Source organism: Phyllobates terribilis, unplaced genomic scaffold (genome assembly GCF_046119375.1).
Source record: "Phyllobates terribilis strain yellow unplaced genomic scaffold, ASM4611937v1 Scaffold_7__3_contigs__length_470593459, whole genome shotgun sequence".
NCBI lineage: Eukaryota > Metazoa > Chordata > Amphibia > Anura > Dendrobatidae > Phyllobates > Phyllobates terribilis.
Window position 1 is genome coordinate 191,993,730 of NW_027362767.1, and position 26,654 is coordinate 192,020,383.

At 52.5% G+C, this 26,654-nt stretch overlaps 1 protein-coding gene across 4 annotated transcripts in view; it reads left to right on the forward strand.

Moving 5' to 3' along the window:
- LOC141154142 (H(+)/Cl(-) exchange transporter 5) overlaps window positions 1-26,654 on the forward strand; it is a 141,463-nt gene that overhangs the window by 72,349 nt on the left and 42,460 nt on the right. For all 4 annotated transcript variants that reach the window (XM_073639637.1, XM_073639636.1, XM_073639635.1 and 1 more), the window contains 3 exons: window positions 3,076-3,263; window positions 5,693-5,815; window positions 18,826-19,032. In XM_073639637.1, coding sequence (XP_073495738.1) covers window positions 3,076-3,263; window positions 5,693-5,815; window positions 18,826-19,032 — 518 coding nt within the window. The remainder of the gene's footprint in view (window positions 1-3,075; window positions 3,264-5,692; window positions 5,816-18,825; window positions 19,033-26,654) is intronic.

The following is a 26,654-nucleotide window of genomic DNA, read 5'->3' on the forward strand; positions in this document are numbered from 1 at the left end:
TGAGCCGCCTCAGCTGTAGCCACGCTCCGGGACCCGTCCCTTTCTCAAGACGCTGACATCAGTATGAGCCGTCTCAGCTGTAGCCACGCTCCGGGACCCGGCCCTTTCTCAAGACGCTGACATCAGTATGAGCCGCCTCAGCTGTAGCATCGCTCCGGGACCCGGCCCTTTCTCAAGATGCTGACATCAGTATGAGCCGCCTCAGCTGTAGCCACGCTCCGGGACCCGGCCATTTCTCAAGACGCTGACATCAGTATGAGCCGCCTCAGCTGTAGCCACGCTCCGGGACCCGGCCATTTCTCAAGACGCTGACATCAGTATGAGCCGCCTCAGCTGTAGCATCGCTCCGGGACCCGGCCCTTTCTCAAGATGCTGACATCAGTATGAGCCGCCTCAGCTGTAGCCACGCTCCGGGACCCGGCCATTTCTCAAGACGCTGACATCAGTATGAGCCGCCTCAGCTGTAGCCACGCTCCGGGACCCGGCCATTTCTCAAGACGCTGACATCAGTATGAGCCGCCTCAGCTGTAGCCACGCTCCGGGACCCGGCCCTTTCTCAAGACGCTGACGTCAGTATGAGCCGCCTCGGCTGTAGCCACGCTCTGGGACACGGCCCTTTCTCAAGACACTGACGTCAGTATGAGCTGCCTCGGCTGTAGCCACGCTCTGGGACACGGCCCTTTCTCAAGACACTGACGTCAGTATGAGCTGCCTCGGCTGTAGCCACGCTCCGGGACCCAGCCCTTTCTCAAGACGATGACATCAGTATGAGCCGCCTCAGCTGTAGCCACGCTTCGGGACACGGCCCTTTCTCAAGATGCTGACATCAGTATGAGCCGTCTCAGCTGTAGCCACGCTCCGGGACACGGCCCTTTCTCAAGACACTGATGTCAGTATGAGCTGCCTCGGCTGTAGCCACGCTCCGGGACCCAGCCCTTTCTCAAGACGCTGACATCAGTATGAGCCGCCTCGGCTGTAGCCACGCTTCGGGACCCGGCCCTTTCTCAAGATGCTGACATCAGTATGAGCCGTCTCAGCTGTAGCCACGCTCCGGGATCGGGCCCTTTCTCAAGACGCTGACATCAGTATGAGCTGCCACGGCTGTAGCCATGCTCCGGGATCGGGCCCTTTCTCAAGACGCTGACATCAGTATGAGCTGCCACGGCTGTAGCCATGCTCCGGGATCGGGCCCTTTCTCAAGACGCTGACGTCAGTATGAGCCGCCTCAGCTGTAGCATCGCTCCGGGACCCGGCCATTTCTCAGGATGCTGACATCAGTATGAACCGCCTCGGCTGTAGCCACACTCCGGGACCCAGCCCTTTCTCAAGACACTGACATCAGTATTAGCCGCCTCGGCATTAGCCACACTCCGGGACCCAGCCCTTTCTCAAGACGCTGACATCAGTATGAGCCGCCTCAGCTGTAGCCACGCTCCGGGACCCAGCCCTTTCTCAAGACGATGACGTCAGTATGAGCCGCCTCAGCTGTAGCATCGCTCCGGGACCCGGCCCTTTCTCAAGATGCTGACATCAGTATGAGCCGTCTCAGCTGTAGCCACGCTCCGGGATCAGGCCCTTTCTCAAGACGCTGACATCAGTATGAGCTGCCACGGCTGTAGCCATGCTCCGGGATCGGGCCCTTTCTCAAGACGCTGACGTCAGTATGAGCCGCCTCAGCTGTAGCATCGCTCCGGGACCCGGCCATTTCTCAGGATGCTGACATCAGTATGAACCGCCTCGGCAGTAGCCACGTTCCGGGACCCGGCCCTTTCTTAAGCTTGTGACTGCAGCGTCCCTGTAAACTCTGATGGAAGATTCCTTGGAAGTGGAGATTTTTTGTCTGTACAATATGAGGACATTCTGCTGTAATGGAGATTAGTGAGTATGTATAAAGGAGCATCTGAATACGCTTCTAGAAGAGCAGCAGATCGTGATGGATCAGGTAGGGGAGTAACCGCAGCAGATATCACCGCCGCCATCAATCAGTGGGAAGAGCGGCTTCTTACATAGGACTTTCCTCCCAACCCTTTCCAGCTGCGGACAATTTCTGTTTTTTCCTCCTCTTCTTCCTAGAGCCATAACTTTTTGTGTTTTTCCATTCCTATAGCAGTATGACGGTGCTGCTTTTTTGCAGGATGAGTTGTACCATCCATTTTCTCATGTGATGTACTGGAAAACAGGAAAAAAATGTGACTAAATAGTGAAAAAATTGCAAATCTGCAATAGTTTTTTCTTTTTACAGTATTCATTTTGCTGTAGAAAAAAAAAAAAGTGACAATATGATTCTCCAGGTTGATTTTTTTTTCTTGCTACGCCATTTACTAATTGGATTCATTTATTTTATATTTTGATAGAGTGGACTTTTATCAACGTGGTGATGCCAAATTTGTGTTTTTTTAATGGGGGAGGGGAAGGTCGGCAATTTGAACTATTTTTATTGTATTTGTTAGTCCCCTTGGGGGATGGGAAGCTGTGATCATCCAATCGCTTGTGTTATCATAGCAAATCCACAGTATCTCTGTATTGCCACTGGCTACTTTCACAAGGGGTATCATCATGACAAGCACGGTGGTCTTCAGCCGACCCTGGCTGTTATAACAACTCCTCGGTGCCCCACGATCACGTCATGGGCTTGCTGATGGTCGCATAGAATAAGGCCACCCCCCACCCCCTCTGCCGTCGCGCTGTAAATGCCGCTGTCACAAATTGTGATAGTCTGCTGTGACCAGTACGTCATATGTCAGTAAGGGGTTACTCTTTATCGAAGATATCCAGCGGAGTTCCCATACAAATCATTTCTTGGTGCCATACCTGGCGTTCATCCAGTGTTCACCCCGGGTGTCGCCTGATGAAGGTCCTGCTGCGAGGCGAAACCCAGTTCATGTTTGAATTCCATTTAATTTCTGTAAAATGAGATTAATAGGAAATCTTCCTTTTTGCCACTTAGTGACAGCGGCATGGTTCTAACTCCTATCATTTACTTTCCCATCTTCTGTAAAATGTTATTTGTGGCCTTACACATTAATGTGCAAATCCTATATAGTGACTTCTTCATTTCTGCTTGTTGTCTCACAGGCTCGTTGGCGGGTCTGATTGACATCTCCTCTCACTGGATGACGGACCTAAAGGACGGCATTTGTGTGGAGTGGTTCTGGTTTAACCACGAGCAGTGCTGCTGGAAGTCTAATAATGTGACTTTTGATGACCGAAATAACTGTCCAGAGTGGAGGAACTGGTCTCAGCTGATCATCGGCCGGTCTGAGGTAGGGGATTTACTTCTAGTTCTGTCTGCATCCACCAACCTGCCCAAAGGCATTTAATGCGCGCTGGCAGGGGGGCGCGTCAGTCCACGTGCCTATCGGCACACCCGTGACGTGATCGTGGGTCACCGATGGGCTGCTATGACAGCAGGAGGTCTGTTAAAGACCCCTGTGCCTGTCATTACAGAGCTTCTTTGAAACCCTACCCGTGGCCGGGCTTTAAAGGAGACCATGATTTTTGCTATATAGATTAATACTGTGAGATCACTGTATATAGCACAAGCAATCAGACGATCGCAACTTCAAGTCCCTTAAGGGGACTATTAAGAACAGTGAAAAGTAAAAGATCTGGGCTCAGGTCTCCAAGATGTCTGGACCCATGTCTGGCATTACAGAAGGATCTGCACAAGCCTCATACACAGAAGATCTGGGCTCAGTCCTCCAAGATGTCTGGACCCATGTCTGGTATTACAGAAGGATCTGCACAAGCCTCATACACAGAAGATCTGGGCTCAGTCCTCCAAGATGTCTGGACCCATGTCTGGCATTACAGGAGGATCTGCACAAGCCTCATACACAGAAGATCTAGGCTCAGTCCTCCAAGATGTCTGGACCCATGTCTCGCATTACAGGAGCATCTGCACAAGCCTCATACACAGAAGATCTGGGCTTAGTCCTCCAAGATGTCTGGACCCATGTCTGGCATTACAGGAGGATCTGCACAAGCCTCATACACAGAAGATCTGGGCTCAGTCCTCTAAGATGTCAGGACCCATGTCTGGCATTACAGAAGGATCTGCACAAGCCTCATACACAGAAGATCTGGGCTCAGTCCTCCAAGATGTCTGGTCCCATGTCTGGCATTACAGAAGGATCTGCACAAGCCTCATACACAGAAGATCTGGGCTCAGTCCTCCAAGATGTCAGGACCCATGTCTGGCATTACAGAAGGATCTGCACAAGCCTCATACACAGAAGATCTGGGCTCAGTCCTCCAAGATGTCTGGACCCATGTCTGGCATTACAGGAGGATCTGCACAAGCCTCATACACAGAAGATGTGGGCTCGGTCCTCCAAGATGTCTGGACCCATGTCTGGCATTACAGAAGGATCTGCACAAGCCTCATACACAGAAGATCTGGGCTCGGTCCTCCAAGATGTCTGGACCCATGTCTGGCATTACAGGAGGATCTGCACAAGCCTCATACACAGAAGATCTAGGCTCAGTCCTCCAAGATGTCTGGACCCATGTCTGGCATTACAGGAGGATCTGCACAAGCCTCATACACAGAAGATCTAGGCTCAGTCCTCCAAGATGTCTGGACCCATGTCTGGCATTACAGGAGGATCTGCACAAGCCTCATACACAGAAGATCTGGGCTACGTCCTCCAAGATGTCTGGACCCATGTCTGGCATTACAGGAGGATCTGCACAAGCCTCATACACAGAAGATCTGGGCTCAGTCCTCCAAGATGTCTGGACCCATGTCTGGCATTACAGGAGGATCTGCACAAGCCTCATACACAGAAGATCTGGGCTACGTCCTCCAAGATGTCTGGACCCATGTCTGGCATTACAGGAGGATCTGCACAAGCCTCATACACAGAAGAACTGGGCTCAGTCCTCCAAGATGTCTGGACCCATGTCTGGCATTACAGGAGGATCTGCACAAGCCTCATACACAGAAGATCTGGGCTACGTCCTCCAAGATGTCTGGACCCATGTCTGGCATTACAGGAGGATCTGCACAAGCCTCATACACAGAAGAACTGGGCTCAGTCCTCCAAGATGTCTGGACCCATGTCTGGCATTACAGGAGGATCTGCACAAGCCTCATACACAGAAGATCTGGGCTACGTCCTCCAAGATGTCTGGACCCATGTCTGGCATTACAGGAGGATCTGCACAAGCCTCATACACAGAAGAACTGGGCTCAGTCCTCCAAGATGTCTGGACCCATGTCTGGCATTACAGGAGGATCTGCACAAGCCTCATACACAGAAGAACTGGGCTCAGTCCTCCAAGATGTCTGGAGCAACCTCCTGCCGAGATCCTTCTATTTTTGAAAGCTTTTTTACTTTGCAGCATTTTTCCACACGTGCCTAAAACTTTTAATCAGTACTGTATATAAACTGGAAATCGCTGTAATTGCATTGACCCCCTCCTCCCTATGTCCATTATACTGCACCATGAATGTTATAAAGGCCCAGAATCAGATCCAAATCTACTTATCTGTCAAGAAGCATGTCCTTACACAGAACTTTCTACAGAAAAATATAAGTTATGGGTCTCAGAATATATTGACAACTTTTTTTTTTTTCCTGTAAAGAAAAGTCAGTAGATGTCTGTAGTGTTAAGCAGAGTTGTGAGCTTTGTAGTGCAGGTTACAGCATCGTTGTGATTTATTGTATCTGGCATTGTGTATTTGCAGGGTGCGTTTCCCTACATCTTGGATTACTTCATGTACATCTTGTGGGCTCTGCTTTTTTCTCTCCTTGCCGTCCTGTTGGTTCGTAACTTTGCCCCCTATGCCTGTGGCTCTGGTATCCCGGAGGTAAGACGTCCTTCCTCGCTCCTCGGTGTATGAGATGATTGGGGCCGCGCGGTGACTGTCGGCTTTATTGCTGCTTGCATTGTCTTATTATGTAGCTGCACATTGCTGTGCCTGGGAATGCACAAGACCCAGCGTTGGATCAGCAGAGGTACTGAGAGGTAGCAAGGTATGACTGGAGATTTCAGCTCCGCGTCTTGCAGAATTATCAGTACAGTTAATGCCTGCTCGCTTAGCGTCCGGGAGCGTTGCCTGCTCGCTTAGCGTCCGGGAGCGTTGCCTGCTCGCTTAGCGTCCGGGAGCGTTGCCTGCTCGCTTAGCGTCCGGGAGCGTTGCCTGCTCGCTTAGCGTCCGGGAGCGTTGCCTGCTCGCTTAGCGTCCGGGAGCGTTGCCTGCTCGCTTAGCGTCCGGGAGCGTTGCCTGCTCGCTTAGCGTCCGGGAGCGTTGCCTGCTCGCTTAGCGTCCGGGAGCGTTGCCTGCTCGCTTAGCGTCCGGGAGCGTTGCCTGCGCGCTTAGCGTCCAGGAGCGTTGCCTGCGCGCTTAGCGTTCGGTAGCGTTGCCTGCGCGCTTAGCGTTCGGGAGCGTTGCCTGCGCGCTTAGCGCTCGGGAGCGTTGCCTGCTCGCTTAGCGCCCGGGAGCGTTGCCTGCTCGCTTAGCGCCCGGGAGCGTTGCCTGCTCGCTTAGCGCCCGGGAGCGTTGCCTGCTTTCTTAGCGCCCGGGAGCGTTGCCTGCTTTCTTAGCGCCCGGGAGCGTTGCCTGCTTTCTTAGCGCCCGGGAGCGTTGCCTGCTTTCTTAGCGCTCGGGAACGTTGCCTGCTTTCTTAGCGCCCGGGAGCGTTGCCTGCTTTCTTAGCGCTCGGGAGCGTTGCCTGCTCGCTTAGCGCCCGGGAGCGTTGCCTGCTTTCTTAGCGCCCGGGTGCGTTGCCTGCTCGCTTAGCGCCCGGGTGCGTTGCCTGCTCGCTTAGCGCCCGGGTGCGTTGCCTGCTCGCTTAGCGCCCGGGTGCGTTGCCTGCTCGCTTAGCGCCCGGGAGCGTTGCCTGCTCGCTTAGCGCCCGGGAGCGTTGCCTGCTCGCTTAGCACCCGAGAGCGTTGCCTGCTCGTTTAGCGCCCGGGAGCGTTGCCTGCTCGCTTAGCGCCCGGGAGCGCCGGCTGCTCGCTTTGCATTGCAGTGCTTGGACTAGTTGGCAGCTCTCCTGACCCTACATAGAAATACATGCTGGGACGCTCAGATCAGGAGAGCTGCCGGCCAGTCCCAGCACTGTGACTTGATTGTTGTCCATGTATACGGCCGTCTGACTGCTCTCACTCTGTCCCGGAGTTACCACAGTTCTATGTGGACATATTATGCTATGTTGACATGATCTACAGCCTGCGCTGGCCTCCGTGTCTGCATGGCACAGGATCACTGAGACCAGTGACTGGCTGCAGTGTTAACCTGAACTGATGGGAAAGACTGGCAGGACTTCTAAGTTACTGGGACTTTAGTTGGAAAGTAGTGGTTAATAATGGGTATCCGTGAGTTCTGGGGTTCACAATATACATTTGAAACCAGAAGTTTACATACACTATAAAAAAAGACACATATGATGTTTTTCTCAAAATCGGACATGAAATCAGAATAAACCTTTCCCGTTTTAGGACAATTAGAATTACCATAATGTTTAATATTTGCCGAATTCCAGAATAATGAGAGAGAGAGAATGTTTTAAGGCATTTTTATTACTTACTGCAAAGTCAAAAGTTTCCATACTCTAAGATTTCTTTGCCTTTAAACCATTCTGGACGGCCCATATGATGATGGCATGCGTTTGGAAGGTTTTTTGGCAACATCTGAGTTAATTAGAGACATATCTGTGGATGTATTTTAATGCACACCTGAAACACACTGCTTTTTTGTGTATCATCATGGGAAAGTCTAAAGAAATCAGCCAAGATATCAGTAAGCGAATTGTGGACTTGCACAAGTCTGGCTCATCCTTGGGTACAATTTCAAGATCTCTGAAGATGCCTCATTCCTCTGTACACACAATTATACATAAGTACAAACAAGATGGGAATGTCCAGCCATCATACCGCTCAGGAAGGAGACGGGTTCTGTGTCCCAGAGATGAACATGCTTTGGTCCGACGTGTGCATATCAACCCAAGGACAAAAGCAAAAGACCTTGTGAAGATGATGGCGGAAGCTGTTAAGATTGTGTCAATATCCACAGTGAAACGAGTACTGTATCAACATGGGCTGAAAGGTCACTCTGCCAGGAAGAAGCCATTACTCCAAAAGAAACAGAAAAAAGCCAGATTAATGTTTGCAAATGCACACAGGAACAAAGACCTTAATTTTTGGAGACATGTCCTGTGTCTGATGAAACTAAAATTTAACTTTTTGAGCATAATGACAATCTTTACATTTGGAGGAAAAAGGGAGAAGCTTGGAATCTTAAAAACACCATCCCAACTGTGAAATACGGGGGTGGCAGCATCACATCATGTTGTGAGGTTGTTTTGCTGCAGGAGGGACTCGTGCACTTCACAAAATAGATGGCATCATGTGAAAAGAAGATTATGTGGCAATACTGAAGCAACGTCTCAAGACATCAGTCAGGAAGTTAAAGTTTAGGCGGAAATGGGTTTTCCAAATGGACAATGACCAGAAGCATACTGCCAAAATGGTAAAAAGTGGCTTAAGGATAACAAAGTCCATTTTTTGGAGCAGCCATCACAAAGCCCTGATCTCAGTCCTATTGAAAATTTTTAGACAAAACTGAAAAGGCTGCGAGCAAGGCAACCTACAAGCCTGGATCAGTTACACCAGTTTTATCAGGAGGAATCGGCCCAAATTCCACCAACTATTGTGAGAAGCTTCTGGAAGGAGATCCCAAACGTGTGACCCAAGTCATTCAGTGGAAGGGCAATGGGACCAAATACTAATGAAATGGATGGAAACTTCTGACTTTGCAGTAAGTAATAAAAATGCCTTAAAACATTCTCTCTCTCTCTCTCTCTCATTATTCTGGCATTTGGCAAATATTAAAAATGATGGTAATCCTAATTGTCCTAAAATGGGAAAGGTTTATGAGCGTGCAGAGAGGAGGCGGAGAGGTGTGAGCTTGCTGTGAGGAGGCGAGGCTGAGAGGTGTGAGCGTGTAGAGAGGAGGCGAGGCTGAGAGGTGTGAGTGTGCAGAGAGGAGGCGAGGCTGAGAGGTGTGAGCGTGCAGAGAGGAGGCGAGGCTGAGAGGTGTGAGCGTGCAGAGAGGAGGCGAGGCGGAGAGGTGTGAGCGTGCAGAGAGGAGGCGAGGCGGAGAGGTGTGAGCGTGCAGAGAGGAGGCGAGGCGGAGAGGTGTGAGCGTGCAGAGAGGAGGCGAGGCGGAGAGGTATGAGCGTGCAGAGAGGAGGCGAGGCGGAGAGGTGTGAGCGTGCAGAGAGGAGGACAGGTGTGAGCGCGCAGAGAGGAGGCGAGGCGGAGAGATGTGAGCGCGCAGAGAGGAGGCGAGGCAGAGAGGTGTGAGCGTGCAGAGGAGGCGAGGCGGAGAGGTGTGAGCGTGCAGAGAGGAGGACAGGTGTGAGTGCGCAGAGAGGAGGTGTGAGCGCGCAGAGAGGAGGCGAGGCGGACAGGTGTGAGCGTGCAGAGAGGAGGACAGGTGTGAGCGTGCAGAGAGGCGGAGAGGTGTGAGCGTGCAGAGAGGAGGCGAGGCGGAGAGGTGTGAGCGTGCAGAGAGGAGGCGAGGCGGAGAGGTGTGAGCGTGCAGAGAGGAGGCGAGGCGGAGAGGTGTGAGCGCGCAGAGAGGAGGCGAGGTGGAGAGGTGTGAGCGTGCAGAGAGGACAGGTGTGAGCGTGCAGAGAGGAGGCGAGGCGGAGAGGTGTGAGCGTGCAGAGGGGAGGCGAGGCGGAGAGGTGTGAGCGCGCAGAGAGGAGGCGAGGAGGACAGGTGTGAGCGTGCAGAGAGGAGGCGAGGCGGAGAGGTGTGAGCGTGCAGAGAGGAGGACAGGTGTGAGCGTGCAGAGAGGAGGCGAGGCGGAGAGGTGTGAGCATGCAGAGAGGAGGCGAGGCGGAGAGGTGTGAGCGTGCAGAGAGGAGGCGAGGCGGAGAGGTGTGAGCGTGCAGAGAGGAGGCGAGGCGGAGAGGTGTGAGCGTGCAGAGAGGAGGACAGGTGTGAGCGTGCAGAGAGGCGGAGAGGTGTGAGCGTGCAGAGAGGAGGCGAGGCGGACAGGTGTGAGCGTGCAGAGAGGAGGACAGGTGTGAGTGCGCAGAGAGGAGGCAAGGCGGACAGGTGTGAGCATGCAGAGAGGAGGCGAGGCGGAGAGGTGTGAGCGTGCAGAGAGGCGGAGAGGTGTGAGTGTGCAGAGAGGAGGCGAGGCGGAGAGGTGTGAGCGTGCAGAGAGGAGGCGAGGCCGAGAGGTGTGAGCGCGCAGAGAGGAGGCGAGGCGGACAGGTGTGAGCGCGCAGAGAGGAGGACAGGTGTGAGCGCGCAGAGAGGAGGACAGGTGTGAGCGCGCAGAGAGGAGGCGAGGCGGAGAGGTGTGAGCGTGCAGAGAGGAGGCGAGGTGGAGAGGTGTGAGCGTTCAGAGAGGAGGCGAGGTGGAGAGGGGTGAGCGTGCAGAGAGGAGGCGAGGCGGAGAGGTGTGAGCGCGCAGAGAGGAGGCGAGGCGGACAGGTGTGAGCGTGCAGAGAGGAGGACAGGTGTGAGCGCGCAGAGAGGAGGCGAGGCGGACAGGTGTGAGCGCGCAGAGAGGAGTTGAGGCGGACAGGTGTGAGCGCGCAGAGAGGAGGCGAGGCGGACAGGTGTGAGCGTGCAGAGAGGAGGCGAGGCGGACAGGTGTGAGCGTGCAGAGAGGAGGCGAGGCGGACAGGTGTGAGCGTGCAGAGGAGCCGAGGCGGACAGGTGTGAGCGTGCAGAGAGGAGGCGAGGCGGACAGGTGTGAGCGTGCAGAGAGGAGGCGAGGCGGAGAGGTGTGAGCGTGCAGAGAGGAGGCGAGGCGGAGAGGTGTGAGTGTGCAGAGAGGAGGCGAGGCGGAGAGGTGTGAGCGTGCAGAGAGGAGGCGAGGCCGAGAGGTGTGAGCGCGCAGAGAGGAGGCGAGGCGGACAGGTGTGAGCGCGCAGAGAGGAGGACAGGTGTGAGCGCGCAGAGAGGAGGACAGGTGTGAGCGCGCAGAGAGGAGGCGAGGCGGAGAGGTGTGAGCGTGCAGAGAGGAGGCGAGGTGGAGAGGTGTGAGCGTTCAGAGAGGAGGCGAGGTGGAGAGGGGTGAGCGTGCAGAGAGGAGGCGAGGCGGAGAGGTGTGAGCGCGCAGAGAGGAGGCGAGGCGGACAGGTGTGAGCGTGCAGAGAGGAGGACAGGTGTGAGCGCGCAGAGAGGAGGCGAGGCGGAGAGATGTGAGTGCGCAGAGAGGAGGCGAGGCGGACAGGTGTGAGCGTGCAGAGAGGAGGCGAGGCGGACAGGTGTGAGCGCGCAGAGAGGAGTTGAGGCGGAGAGGTGTGAGCGCGCAGAGAGGAGGCGAGGCGGACAGGTGTGAGCGTGCAGAGAGGAGGCGAGGCGGACAGGTGTGAGCGTGCAGAGAGGAGGCGAGGCGGACAGGTGTGAGCGTGCAGAGGAGCCGAAGCGGACAGGTGTGAGCGTGCAGAGAGGAGGCGAGGCGGACAGGTGTGAGCGTGCAGAGAGGAGGCGAGGCGGAGAGGTGTGAGCGTGCAGAGAGGAGGACAGGTGTGAGCGCGCAGAGAGGAGGTGTGAGCGTGCAGAGGAGGCGAGGCGGACAGGTGTGAGCGTGCAGAGAGGAGGACAGGTGTGAGCGCGCAGAGAGGAGGACAGGTGTGAGCGCGCAGAGAGGAGGCGAGGCGGAGAGGTGTGAGCGCGCAGAGAGGAGGCGAGGCTTACAGGTGTGAGCGCGCAGAGAGGAGGCGAGGCGGAGAGGTGTGAGCGTGCAGAGAGGAGGCGAGGCGGAGAGATGTGAGCGTGCAGAGAGGAGGCGAGGCGGACAGGTGTGAGCGTGCAGAGAGGAGGCGAGGCGGACAGGTGTGAGCGTGCAGAGAGGAGGCGAGGCGGACAGGTGTGAGCGTGCAGAGAGGAGGCGAGGCGGACAGGTGTGAGCGTGCAGAGAGGAGGCGAGGCGGAGAGATGTGAGCGTGCAGAGAGGAGGCGAGGCGGACAGGTGTGAGCGTGCAGAGAGGAGGCGAGGCGGACAGGTGTGAGCGTGCAGAGAGGAGGCGAGGCGGAGAGATGTGAGCGGGCAGAGAGGAGGCGAGGCGGACAGGTGTGAGCGTGCAGAGAGGAGGCGAGGCGGAGAGGTGTGAGCGTGCAGAGAGGAGGCGAGGCGGAGAGATGTGAGCGTGCAGAGAGGAGGCGAGGCGGAGAGGTGTGAGCGCGCAGAGAGGAGGCGAGGCGGACAGGTGTGAGCGTGCAGAGAGGAGGACAGGTGTGAGCGCGCAGAGAGGAGGCGAGGCGGAGAGATGTGAGTGCGCAGAGAGGAGGCGAGGCGGACAGGTGTGAGCGTGCAGAGAGGAGGCGAGGCGGAGAGATGTGAGCGTGCAGAGAGGAGGCGAGGCGGACAGGTGTGAGCGTGCAGAGAGGAGGCGAGGCGGACAGGTGTGAGCGTGCAGAGAGGAGGCGAGGCGGAGAGATGTGAGCGGGCAGAGAGGAGGCGAGGCGGACAGGTGTGAGCGTGCAGAGAGGAGGCGAGGCGGAGAGGTGTGAGCGTGCAGAGAGGAGGCGAGGCGGAGAGATGTGAGCGTGCAGAGAGGAGGCGAGGCGGAGAGGTGTGAGCGCGCAGAGAGGAGGCGAGGCGGACAGGTGTGAGCGTGCAGAGAGGAGGACAGGTGTGAGCGCGCAGAGAGGAGGCGAGGCGGAGAGATGTGAGTGCGCAGAGAGGAGGCGAGGCGGACAGGTGTGAGCGTGCAGAGAGGAGGCGAGGCGGACAGGTGTGAGCGCGCAGAGAGGAGTTGAGGCGGAGAGGTGTGAGCGCGCAGAGAGGAGGCGAGGCGGACAGGTGTGAGCGCGCAGAGAGGAGGCGAGGCGGACAGGTGTGAGCGTGCAGAGAGGAGGCGAGGCGGACAGGTGTGAGCGTGCAGAGGAGCCGAGGCGGACAGGTGTGAGCGTGCAGAGAGGAGGCGAGGCGGACAGGTGTGAGCGTGCAGAGGAGCCGAGGCGGACAGGTGTGAGCGTGCAGAGAGGAGGCGAGGCGGACAGGTGTGAGCGTGCAGAGAGGAGGCGAGGCGGAGAGGTGTGAGCGTGCAGAGAGGAGGACAGGTGTGAGCGCGCAGAGAGGAGGTGTGAGCGTGCAGAGGAGGCGAGGCGGACAGGTGTGAGCGTGCAGAGAGGAGGACAGGTGTGAGCGCGCAGAGAGGAGGCGAGGCGGAGAGGTGTGAGCGCGCAGAAAGGAGGCGAGGCGGACAGGTGTGAGCGCGCAGAGAGGAGGCGAGGCGGAGAGGTGTGAGCGTGCAGAGAGGAGGCGAGGCGGAGAGATGTGAGCGTGCAGAGAGGAGGCGAGGCGGACAGGTGTGAGCGTGCAGAGAGGAGGCGAGGCGGACAGGTGTGAGCGTGCAGAGAGGAGGCGAGGCGGACAGGTGTGAGCGTGCAGAGAGGAGGCGAGGCGGACAGGTGTGAGCGTGCAGAGAGGAGGCGAGGCGGACAGGTGTGAGCGTGCAGAGAGGAGGCGAGGCGGACAGGTGTGAGCGTGCAGAGAGGAGGCGAGGCGGAGAGGTGTGAGCGTGCAGAGAGGAGGCGAGGCGGAGAGATGTGAGCGTGCAGAGAGGAGGCGAGGCGGACAGGTGTGAGCGTGCAGAGAGGAGGCGGACAGGTGTGAGCGTGCAGAGAGGAGGCGAGGCGGAGAGATGTGAGCGTGCAGAGAGGAGGCGAGGCGGACAGGTGTGAGCGTGCAGAGAGGAGGCGAGGCGGAGAGGTGTGAGCGTGCAGAGAGGAGGCGAGGCGGAGAGATGTGAGCGTGCAGAGAGGAGGCGAGGCGGACAGGTGTGAGCGTGCAGAGAGGAGGCGAGGCGGACAGGTGTGAGCGTGCAGAGAGGAGGCGAGGCGGAGAGATGTGAGCGTGCAGAGAGGAGGCGAGGCGGAGAGGTGTGAGCGCGCAGAGAGGAGGCGAGGCGGAGAGGTGTGAGCGTGCAGAGAGGAGGACAGGTGTGAGTGCGCAGAGAGGAGGTGTGAGCGCGCAGAGAGGAGGCGAGGCGGACAGGTGTGAGCGTGCAGAGAGGAGGACAGGTGTGAGCGCGCAGAGAGGAGGTGTGAGCGCGCAGAGACCGCCTGTCTGTGCACATTAAGGCAACGTTCACACCACCTTGGAAAAAGTGATGTCACACAGTCTGTACTAGGACCAATGTTATTATAGGACCCAAATGTCTGTGTGAACAGTTGCAGCGTGCAGGAGTCAATCCTATATTTTAGATGAGACTCTCACATTCAAGTCTATAGGTGCAAAAAGAAAACCAGTTGTATTCCATCATTCATACAGCATCTGATGCATCACCATTATTAGCATAGGGTGTGTGTGGATGACGGCACACATGAAATATCTGATGTTATATGGGTCACAAGCAGCTGGGTTTGTTGCTATATTGTTATATTGTATATTACATATATTATATTGTATATTATATATATTATATTCTGTATTATATATATTAGATTGTATATTATCTCGGGTGAACTTTGCCAATTCTGCTCTTAGGCTGTGTGCTCACGATGCCGATTTAATTCGTTTCCGCGGCTGCATTTCCGCCGCAAAAACGCGTTAAAAACACTTGTTAAGCTGTCTGCCATGTCCCCCAATGATGATCCACATGTGTTGTGCACATGCTGCGGAAGATCATTGGGGAAAAATCCGTAGCACTTCCATTTCTTGTGCGTAATTATTGAACCGCATAACATCCACATGTATACATGTATGCATGCTGATGTTATGCGGTTCAATACGCGGATGGTACCCGGGTCTGGAGAAGAGGAGACTCTCATCCGACCCGGGTACCATTAGTAAAAAAAGAATTAAAACGTAAAAAAAAAAATAGAAAAAAATTATACTTACCTGTCCTCGGCGTCCCTCTGTGTTCTCAAAGGACCTACGTAGACATAATTTAGTCGGCTGACAGGTCACACGACCGCCGACGTCAGCTGTCGCTTGACCATCACATCACTAAATGACGTCACCGCAGGTACTTTTGAGAAGACCGCGAGACTCCGAGGACAGAGGACGCCACCGGAGAAGAGACCGGGGGCCACCGGACAAGTTAGTATAATGTTTTTTTTTTATTTTTTACGTTTTAATTCTTTTTTTTACTATTGATGCTGCATTTAAAGCAGCATAAGTTGGTCACACTATATAAATACATGCCGGTTGCATGGATTTATATTGTGTGACCAACTTGTCAAGCACTTTCCAAGTGATGCTGAAAATCGCATGGAAAAATGCTTGAAAAAAGACATGCGGAAATGCATGTAAAAATGCTTCACAAACGCTTCTCCCTGGCAGAAAAAAACGCGTGCAGAGTCCGCGTGCAGAGTCCGCGTGCGTTTTTATCTGTCAGAGAGAGGCAAAAATGCTCAGGAAAAATCTGCATCGATTCTGCTTTGTGGGCACATAGCCTTATCGTTTTGCAGCTGATAAGTAAGAAAAGAATCAGCAAGTCAGAAAACTAAAAAGAAAACTTGTCCTATTTTCCAAGTTTAAACCTACAATAGAAGGAGCATATCCCAGAATAAAGATGCATATAAGAAGTGCAATTGCCAGCGCGCTACCCAAGCAGACAGAACGACTTGGGGTAATATAAGATAAAGATATCAAGGTGGAATAAATCCATCATTTTATGAGACACCACATGACAAACAAGATAAAAAACATAAATGTGCAAGACAGGATTAAACCTGCCATAAAGTGCATGAGTCGCCGTTATATGTCTGTCTCTGATATACTATTTGCCAGTGTTGGCTTAGAAACTCACAGTATTCTCTCTACCTATTTAGTTTTTATACTGTGGCACTTTCATTACCACTTCCTATCATAGCTGCCGTCCCTTTTTGTGCACTTGTTTATTTACACATTCGTTTCTCCCTCACCCGGTACTGTATTCTCTGTCCGTGCTGCTGATGGTTCTCCCTCTCCCGGTACTGTATACTCTGTCCGTGCTGCTGATGCTTCTCTGCCCGGTACTGTATACTCATGTCTGTGCTGCTGATGTTTCTCTGCCTGGTACTGTATACTCTGTCCGTGCTGCTGATGTCTCTCTGCCCGGTACTGTATACTCTTGTCTGTGCTGCTGATGCTTCTCTGCCCGGTACTGTATACTCTGTCCGTGCTGCTGATGTTTCTCCCTCACCTGGTACTGTATACTCTGTCCGTGCTGCTGATGTTTCTCTGCCCGGTACTATATACTCTGTCCGTGCTGCTGATGTTTCTCCCTCACCCGGTACTGTATACTCTGTCCGTGCTGCTGATGTTTCTCTGCCTGGTACTGTATACTCTGTCCGTGCTGCTGATGTTTCTCTGCCCGGTACTGTATACTCTGTCCGTGCTGTTGATGTTTCTCTGCCCGGTACTGTATACTCTGTCCGTGCTGCTGATGTTTCCCTGCCCGGTACTGTGTACTCTGTCCGTGTTGCTGATGCTTCTCTGCCCGGTACTGTGTACTCTGTCCGTGCTGCTGATGTCTCTCTGACCGGTACTGTATACTCTGTCCGTGCTGCTGATCTTTCTCTGCCTGGTACTGTATACTCTGTCCGTGCTGCTGATGTCTCTCTGCCCGGTACTGTATACTCTGTCCGTGCTGCTGATGTTTCTCTGCCCTGTACTGTATACTCTATCCGTGCTGCTGATGTTTCTCTGCCCGGTACTGTATACTCTATCCGTGCTGCTGATGTTTCTCTGCCCGGTACTGTATACTCTGTCCGTGCTGCTGATGTTTCTCTGCCCGGTACTGTATACTCTATCCGTGTTGCTGATGTTTCTCTGCCCTGTACTGTATACTCTGTCCGTGCTGCTGATGCTTCTCTGCCCGGTACTGTGTACTCTGTCCGTGCTGCTGATGTCTCTCTGCCCGGTACTGTATACTCTGTCCGTGCTGCTGATGCTTCTCTGCTCGGTACTGTGTACTCTGTCCGTGCTGCTGATGTTTCTCTGCCCGGTACTGTATACTCTGTCCATGCTGCTGATGCTTCTCTGCCCGGTACTGTGTACTCTGTCCGTGCTGCTGATGTTTCTCTGCCTGGTACTGTATACTCTGTCCGTGCTGCTGATGTTTCTCTGCCCTGTACTGTATACTCTATCCGTGCTGCTGATGTTTCTCTGCCCGGTACTGTATACTCTGTCCGTGCTGCTGATGTTTCTCTGCCTGGTACTGTATACTCTATCCGTGCTGCTGATGTTTCTCTGCCCGGTACTGTATACTCTGTCCGTGCTGCTGATGTTTCTCTGCCCTGTACTGTATACTCTATCCGTGCTGCTGATGTTTCTCTGCCCGGTACTGTATACTCTGTCCGTGCTGCTGATGTTTCTCTGCCCGGTACTGTATACTCTGTCCGTGCTGCTGATGTTTCTCTGCCCGGTACTGTATACTCTGTCCGTGCTGCTGATGTCTCTCTGCCCGGTACTGTATACTCTGTCCGTGCTGCTGATGTTTCTCTGCCCGGTACTGTATACTCTGTCCGTGCTGCTGATGTCTCTCTGCCCGGTACTGTATACTCTGTCCGTGCTGCTGATGTTTCTCTGCCTGGTACTGTATACTCTATCCGTGCTGCTGATGGTTCTCCCTCTCCCGGTACTGTATACTCTATCCGTGCTGCTGATGTTTCTCTGCCCGGTACTGTATACTCTGTCCGTGCTGCTGATCTTTCTCTGCCCGGTACTGTATACTCTGTCCGTGCTGCTGATGTTTCTCTGCCTGGTACTGTATACTCTGTCCGTGCTGCTGATGTTTCTCTGCCCTGTACTGTATACTCTATCCGTGCTGCTGATGTTTCTCTGCCCGGTACTGTATACTCTGTCCGTGCTGCTGATGTTTCTCTGCCCGGTACTGTATACTCTGTCCGTGCTGCTGATGTCTCTCTGCCCGGTACTGTATACTCTGTCCGTGCTGCTGATGTTTCTCTGCCCGGTACTGTATACTCTGTCCGTGCTGCTGATGTCTCTCTGCCCGGTACTGTATACTCTGTCCGTGCTGCTGATGTTTCTCTGCCTGGTACTGTATACTCTATCCGTGCTGCTGATGGTTCTCCCTCTCCCGGTACTGTGTACTCTATCCGTGTTGCTGATGTCTCTCTGTCCGTGCTGCTGATGTTTCTCTGCCCGGTACTGTATACTCTGTCCGTGTTGCTGATGTCTCTCTGTCCGTGCTGCTGATGTTTCTCTGCCCGGTACTGTATACTCTGTCCGTGCTGCTGATGTCTCTCTGTCCGTGCTGCTGATGTTTCTCTGCCCGGTACTGTATACTCTGTCCGTGCTGCTGATGTTTCTCTGCCCGGTACTGTATACTCTGTCCGTGCTGCTGATCTTTCTCTGCCCGGTACTGTATACTCTGTCCGTGCTGCTGATGCTTCTCTGCCCGGTACTGTGTACTCTGTCCATGCTGCTGATGTCTCTCTGCCCGGTACTGTGTACTCTGTCCGTGTTGCTGATGTCTCTCTGTCCGTGCTGCTGATGTTTCTCTGCCCGGTACTGTATACTCTATCCGTGTTGCTGATGTTTCTCTGCCTCCTCTTTTTATGCACTTTGTTATTTTTATTCTTCTCTTGCACATTTATGTTTTTTATCTTGTTTGTCATGTGATGTCTCTAATAAAATCATGGGTTTATTCTCCCTTGATATCTTTCTTATAATACCCTAAGTAGTTTCTTTGTGGCTCTACCTATCTTCCTAGTTCTGTGTCTTTTCAGTCCTGTCTGCAGTTTCCATCCCGGCTTTCTGATCGGAGGTCTGGGGGAGAGCTGTTATTGGGGCCATGTCGGTATTTCCCAGCCTAGCCCGTACATGACGTGCCAGGATAGACCGTAGATTGTCATGGATGATAACTATTCATCTGTTTTTCTCCTTAGATTAAAACCATACTCAGCGGATTTATTATCCGTGGATACCTAGGAAAGTGGACGCTGATGATCAAGACTATGACGCTGGTACTGGCGGTCTCTTCTGGCCTCAGCTTAGGGAAGGAAGGCCCCTTGATTCACGTGGCGTGCTGCTGCGGTAATATTTTGTGCCATCTTTTCACCAAGTATCGTAAAAACGAAGCAAAGAGGCGAGAGGTAAGTGTGTGCGGTCACAGGAGTAACGGTCGTTTCCTGCTCGCCTCCTTTTCCCGTTAATCGTTACTAGCCACAGTGGTCTGTGAAGTCTATGAAGAAGCCGGTGAGGAGCATTGGCTCCGGTGAGGAGCATTGGCTCTGGTGAATGCTTCATCTCTGCATTCCCACAATTTTCAGTCCTAGGACTGATTCGTTCAGTCTGTTCACATCTTCCAGTCCAATATTGGCTAAACAGTCCCTTATTTAGGGAGTATACACCCATCAAGCAGGGCTGTGGAGTCAGTAAGCCAAACCTCCGACTCCTCAATTTCCACGACTCCGACTCCCTCATACGCGGCTCATGTTCAAGTGATAAATTTACTGTAGCACAGATTCATCTCAGCTAAAAGTCCAGACCCTGAGATCAGGAATAGGACATTTCATAACTTGCCCAAATTCTTATGAAAAAATATTCCCCACAAACTGCATTGAACTACTGCACCCAATTTATTATATACTTTAGGAGTCAGTCCATTTTATACCGACTCCACCAAATTGGGCTCCAACTCCACAGCCCTGCCATCAAGGGGGATGATCACAAGTACTGTTACATTAAGCTTTACAAAGAACTTAAAGAGCACCACAAACTCCACAATAGGGAAAATAGGGATTTTTACCCAACACTAAAAGCTTGCAAAACTGTATCTGTAGCAAAAAAAGGCAAAAAAGAAAAAAAAATGAGAATGTAAGTCATACTCCTATCAAAAAACCCAAATGAACAGCCTATCGTAATCAATTTTTTATCACTTAAAATTGTGCAAAACCTCGTCTACCATTATGTAAGCACCACGCTCTTTTACCATAATGCTCCCAACCCCATACCTCTCAAAAAGTAAGGGGTGCAACCAAAAGCAGAGCAATAAACACTACTGGAGGAGTGAAGAAATTATAGAAAATATACAGTCGTGAACAAAAGCTTTGAAACTGACAAAAATGTTGCTTTTCGCAAAGTTTGCTGCTTCAACTTTTACAGTGGAAATTTGCATTAACTCGAGAATGTTATGAAAAGGGATCAGATGAATTGCAAAGTCATTGCTTGCTAGTTGATCATCACTACTTGGCATCAACAGTGCTTCACAGGCAAGGACATCGCTGCTTGTGAGATTGCCACCAAGTCAACCATTTATCAGATCATTGAGAAAAGGGAGAAGTTCAATTGCTGTGAACAAGTTTCAGGGCTCCCAAGAAAGTCAAGTAAGTGCTAGGACCGTCTCCTAAAAAGGATTCAGCTACTGGATCATACCAAGCCCAGAGCAGAGCTTGCTCTGGAGTGGGAGCTGGCAGACATCAGAGTCAGAGGCTGCCTGGTACCAGAACAGCAAAGAAGCCACTTCTGTCCAAGACAAACATCAAGGAAATTCTGCAGGAAGCACAGGGATATGACTGCAGAGGACTGGGGTAAAGGTATTCTCTCTGCTGCACTCCCCTCCAGTCTGTTTGGGACTTCTAGAAGAATGAATGTCTGGAGAAGAAAAGGTGAGAGCTACCATTAGTCGTGTGTCTGCCAACAGTAAAGCCTCCTGAGACCATTCATGTGTGGGGGCTTCTCATCATGGAGGGGATCTCTCACAATGTGTGGGGGCTTCTCATCATGGAGGGGATCACTCACAATGTGTGGGGGCTTCTCATCATGGAGGGGGTCACTCACAATGTGCGGTGGATTCTTATCATGGAGGGGATCACTTACAATGTGTGGGGGCTTTTCATCCATGGAGGGGACCACTCACAATGTGCAGGGGCTTCTCATCCATGGAGGGGGTCACTCACAATGTGTGGGGACTTCTCATCCATGGAGGGGGATCACTCACAATGTGTGGGGGCTTCTCATAATGGGGTAATCACTCACAATGTGTGGGGGCTTTTCATCCGTGGAGGGGGTCACTCACCATGTGCGGGGGCTTCTCATCCATGGAGGGGGTCACTCACAATGTGTGTGGGCTTCTTATCCATGGAGGGGGTCACTCACAGTGTGTGGGGACTTCTCATCCATGGAGGGGGTCACTCACAATGTGTGGAGGCTTCTCATACATGGAGGAGCTCACAATGTATGGGGGCTTCTCATCATGGAGGGGATCACTCACAATGTGTGGGGGCTTCTCATCCATGGAGGGGACCACTCACAATGTGCGGGGGCTTCTCATCCATGTAGGCGGTCACTCACAATGTGTGGGGGCTTCTCATCATGGGGAGATCACTCACAATGTGTGGGGGCTTCTCATCCATGGAGGGGACCACTCACAATGTGCGGGGGCTTCTCATCATGGAGGGGATCACTCACAATGTGTGGGGGCTTCTCATCCATGGAGGGGACCACTCACAATGTGCGGGGGCTTCTCATCATGGAGGGGATCACTCACAATGTGTGGGGGCTTCTCATCCATGGAGGGGATCACTCACAATGTGTGGAGGCTTCTCATACATGGAGGAGCTCACAATGTGTGGGGGCTTCTCATCATGGAGGGGATCACTCACAATGTGTGGGGGCTTCTCATCCATGGAGGGGACCACTCACAATGTGCGGGGGCTTCTCATCCATGTAGGCGGTCACTCACAATGTGTGGGGGCTTCTCATCATGGGGAGATCACTCACAATGTGTGGGGGCTTCTCATCCATGGAGGGGACCACTCACAATGTGCGGGGGCTTCTCATCATGGAGGGGATCACTCACAATGTGTGGGGGCTTCTCATCCATGGAGGGGATCACTCACAATGTGTGGGGGCTTCTCATCCATGGAGGGGACCACTCACAATGTGTGGGGGCTTCTCATCATGGAGGGGATCACTCACAATGTGTGGGGGCTTCTCATCCATGGAGGGGACCACTCACAATGTGCGGGGGCTTCTCATCCATGTAGGCGGTCACTCACAATGTGTGGGGGCTTCTCATCATGGGGAGATCACTCACAATGTGTGGGGGCTTCTCATCCATGGAGGGGGTCACTCACAATGTGCGGGGGCTTCTCATCCATGGAGGGGGTCACTCACAATGTGTGGGGGCTTCTCATCATGGTGGGATCACTCACAATGTGTGGGGGCTTCTCATCATGGGGGGATCACTCACAATGTGTGGGGTCTTCTCATCCATGGAGGAGATCACTCACAATGTGTGGGGGCTTCTCATCATGGAGGGGGTCATTCACAATGTGCAGGGACTTCTCATCCATGGAGGAGATCACTCACAATATGTGGGGGCTTCTCATCCATGGAGGGGGTCACTGACATTGTGTGGGGGTCTCTCACAATGTGCGGGGGCTTCTCATCCATGGAGGAGATCACTCACAATGTGTGGGGTCTTCTCATCCATGGAGGAGATCACTCACCATGTGTGGGGGCTTCTCATCCATGGAGGGGACCACTCACAATGTGTGGGGGTTTCTCATCCATGGAGGGGACCACTCACAATGTGTGGGGGCTTCTCATCCATGGAGGGGACCACTCACAATGTGTGGGGGCTTCTCATCATGGAGGGATTACTCACAATGTGTGGGGGCTTCTCATCCATGGAGGAGATCACTCACAATGTATGGGGTCTTCTCATCCATGGAGGAGATCACTCACAATGTGTGGGGGCTTCTCATCCATGGAGGGAGATCACTCACAATGTGTGGGGACTTCTCATCCATGGAGGGGGTCACTGACATCGTGTGGGGGTTTCTCACAATGTGTGGAGGCTTCTCATCACTCACAATGTGTGATGTCTTCTCATCCATGGAGGGGGTCACTGACATTGTGTGGGGGTTTCTCACAATGTGTGGGGGCTTCTCATCCATGGAGGGGGTCACTCACAATGTGTGGAGGCTTCTCATCATGGAGGGGATAACTCACAATGTGAGGGGGCTTCTCCTCCATGGAGGGGACCACTCACAATGTGTGGGGGCTTCTCATCCATAGAGGGGGTCACTCACAATGTGTGATGTCTACTCATCCATGGAGGGGGTCACTCACAATGTGTGGAGGCTTCTCATCATGGAGGGGGTCACTCACAATGTGTGGGGGCTTCTCATCCATGGAGGGGATCACTCACAATGTGTGGGGTCTTCTCATCCATGGAGAGGGTCTCTCACAATGCGTGGGGGCTTCTCATCCATGGAGGGGGCTCACCTACAATTTCCCTAAGGACACGGCCATATATAAAGAATGAGATCTAATCAAGAGCAACGTCTCCAGACTATCCAGGAGCAACTTTGGTGATCAACAATGCTTTTTCCAATATGATGGAGACTATTTTCCAGGGCAAAAGTGATAACTAACAGGTTCTGTGAACAAAACCGTGATATTTTGGGTCCATGGCCAGGAAACTCTCAGATCTCAACCCCATTGAGAACCTGCGGTAAATCCTCAAAAAGTAGGAGGACAAACAAAAACAAGGAAATTATGATCACTTCCAAGCACCGATTAGACCGATATCTGTCCGTCAGGATTTGGACCAAAAGCCGATTTCCAGCTGCCGGACGAAGGGCAGAAGTCTGGAAACATAAGGGGCAGCGCTGGGAATATTGAGTTTTTATAGAAACTTGATGTATTTGTCACGAAGTATAAAAACTTATGAAATGTTCAGTACAGAAAAAGAAAAAAGGGATAAATGCAAGACCATGAATAGATGAAGAAGTCAGGGCTGCTCCCCGAGCGGTGCAGGACTCAGCCACCGCTTCAATTACAGGGAAATAACATTTGTTTTACATGGTGCATTATAGGGCAACGTGTGTTATATTGAGGCGCTTGGTTCAGTGAGTGGATTATACTGTAAAAATATAGAAAAGCCTTTAAAGAATTCTATTTCTGCAAATGACTACAGCATTATCCTGACTGTCTATGGTGTGCTACATTTCCATAAAATCAGCCTTCACTTTTGCATTAATTGTGTTCACCAAAAAAATGTGAAAAAATGGGCCCCATCATGTCATTTAAACTGCAGTTAGTCCAAGTCATGTATCAGGAAGGGTTCCAGCAGTGTGAAGAAACACTGCTCCTGAGACCAGTGTCTCAACTGACAGAGGAGCTGTATCATAAGCATACATGCTGGTGAGCTGAGAAGAAGGGCTGTGACATGAGAATAAATAAATCTTCGCCTTGGCTCATTGCGCACAGAGGACTAAGGCAGGAGAAAAAAATCCTGTGTCCAGTCCATTGCAGAGAACACTTTAGTCTTCTAGCTGACTGAGGTATGTAAGCTTACGGTACAGCTTTTTGTTAGCGGAGACACCATTCTCAGGAGCTGCACTCAGGCTGCTGCAGTTTAACTTGACACATGACCTAGGACGGGTTGCAGTTTTAATTATGTGAATGGGCATTTTTAACACATTCTTGGCTATCCCCCTTTAACTAATTGAGTACTGTTCTTTATTAAAATAAATTGGCTAAATCATAGCCAATATTACCTCTACTCAGAGCCATAATTTATCCAGGTGCCCTAGTATTCACTCATGCTTTTTTGTCGGAGATAACGGCCTCAGTATGGCTGCTCTGCCTGGCCTCCTCTGTATAGAGGAGTGACTGCCTCCATTCAGTGGAGGGTCCAGAGGGGGCATATCATTGCACTGATGACCATCATAGCAGCCGTCATGTATGACAGTTTTCTACAGACCAGACCAGTGTAATTTTTATTTTCATAAATGAATAGTACTAGAAAAATCGGCTTCTTTCTTGTTTAGACTTTATCATTCATTTTCAAAATATTCTTCAAGGGTGATAACGGTCTGCAGTGAATAAAGATTTGCTTATTACTGAGATGACAGTTTGTGCTCAGAAAGTTCTATGGAGAACTGTAACAGATATTCTGCTGCAATTTCTTTTGAAATCAGTGTCTTCTTCTAGCTCCTCCCACCTCAGGAGAACGTGCAGCAAATTGTCTGTCTTCCTGTAGCTCTTCCCACCTCATGAGAACTTGCAGCAGAATGTCTGTCTGCCTCCAGCTCCTCCCACCTCAGGAGAACTTGCAGCAGAATGTCTGTGTCTCCCTCCAGCTCCTCCCACCTCAGGAGAACTTGCAGCAGGATGTCTGTGTCTGCCTCTAGATCCTCCCACCTCAGGAGAACTTGCAGCAGAATGTCTGTGTCTTCCTCTAGCTCCTCCCACCTCAGAAGAACTTGCTGCAGAATGTCTGTCTGCCTCTAGATCCTCCCACCTCAGGAGAACTTGCAGCAGAATGTCTGTGTCTTCCTCTAGCTCCTCCCACCTCAGGAGAACTTGCAGCAGAATGTCTGTGTCTGCCTCCAGTGTCAAGGTGTGGAAAAGACTTAGTGCAACACAAAGGGAAGAGGGAAAGGGTGCCCAGACTCTAGGGAAAGGGTGAGTGAAGACCTCCTAGGCTGATCTAGTTATCACCCTGTCTCCATTAACGTCCCTATATTGGTTCTTCACCAATCGCCGCACGTGTACCTCGCCCTGTCTTTCCCTGGCATTTGGCCCTTGCTAGGGAAGGGAGGGGATGAGCACTAGTTGATCCCCACTGAACACTAAAGACAACAAGGGGGAACAAACAAGGGAAGATAGGTTAGCTTTAGTCTACTCCAGACAAATGCGCAAATGTCCTCTAGCACCAGAGAGGAAGAAGTACTGCTCCTGCTCAAGCCTTCACAAGGCATAAAGTGAATATCGCCGGCACCTCACTCTGGCATACAGCATTTATTTATACACCCAGGCCTGGGTGTTAATTAGCCAGAGGAAGGTAGCCGCTGGGTCCTAGAGAGACAGCTTCAAGAAGTTGTCTATAATGCTAAAGAAAGAGATCTTCTGCAACCAACTGCAGGGTGACTGTCTGTCACTTCTGACACACCCGTGATCCAGCTCCTCCCACCTCAGGAGAACTTACAGCAGAATATCTGTCTCTCCCTCCAGCTCCTCCCACCTCAGGAGAACTTGCTGCAGAATGTCTGTGTCTCCCTCCAGCTCCTCTCACCTCAGGAGAACTTGCTGCAGAATATCTGTGTCTCCCTCCAGCTCCTCCCACCTCAGAAGAACTTTCTGCAGAATGTCTGTCTGCCTCTAGATCCTCCCACCTCAGGAGAACTTGCAGCAGAATTTGTGTCTGCCTCTAGATCCTCCCACCTCAGGAGAACTTGCTGCAGAATTTGTGTCTCCCTCCAGCTCCTCCCACCTCAGAAGAACTTGCTGCAGAATGTCTGTCTGCCTCTAGATCCTCCCACCTCAGGAGAACTTGCTGCAGAATGTCTGTGTCTGGCTCCAGCTCCTACCACCTCAGGAGAACTTGCTGCAGAATGTCTGTGTCTCCCTCCAGCTCCTCCCACCTCAGGAGAACTTGCTGCAGAATATCTGTGTCTGCCTCCAGCTCCTTCCACCTCAGGAGAACTTGCAGCAGAATATCTGTCTGCTTCTAGCTCCTTCCACCTCAGGAGAACTTGCAGCAGAATGTCTGTCTGCTTCTAGCTCCTCCCACCTCAGGAGAACTTGCTGCAGAATGTCTGTCTCCTTCCAGCTCCTCCCACCTCAGGAGAACTTGCAGCAGAATGTCTGTCTCCTTCCAGCTCCTCCCACCTCAGGAGAACTTGCTGCAGAATGTCTGTCTGCCTTCAGCTCCTCCCACCTCAGGAGAACTTGCTGCAGAATGTCTGTGTCTCCCTCC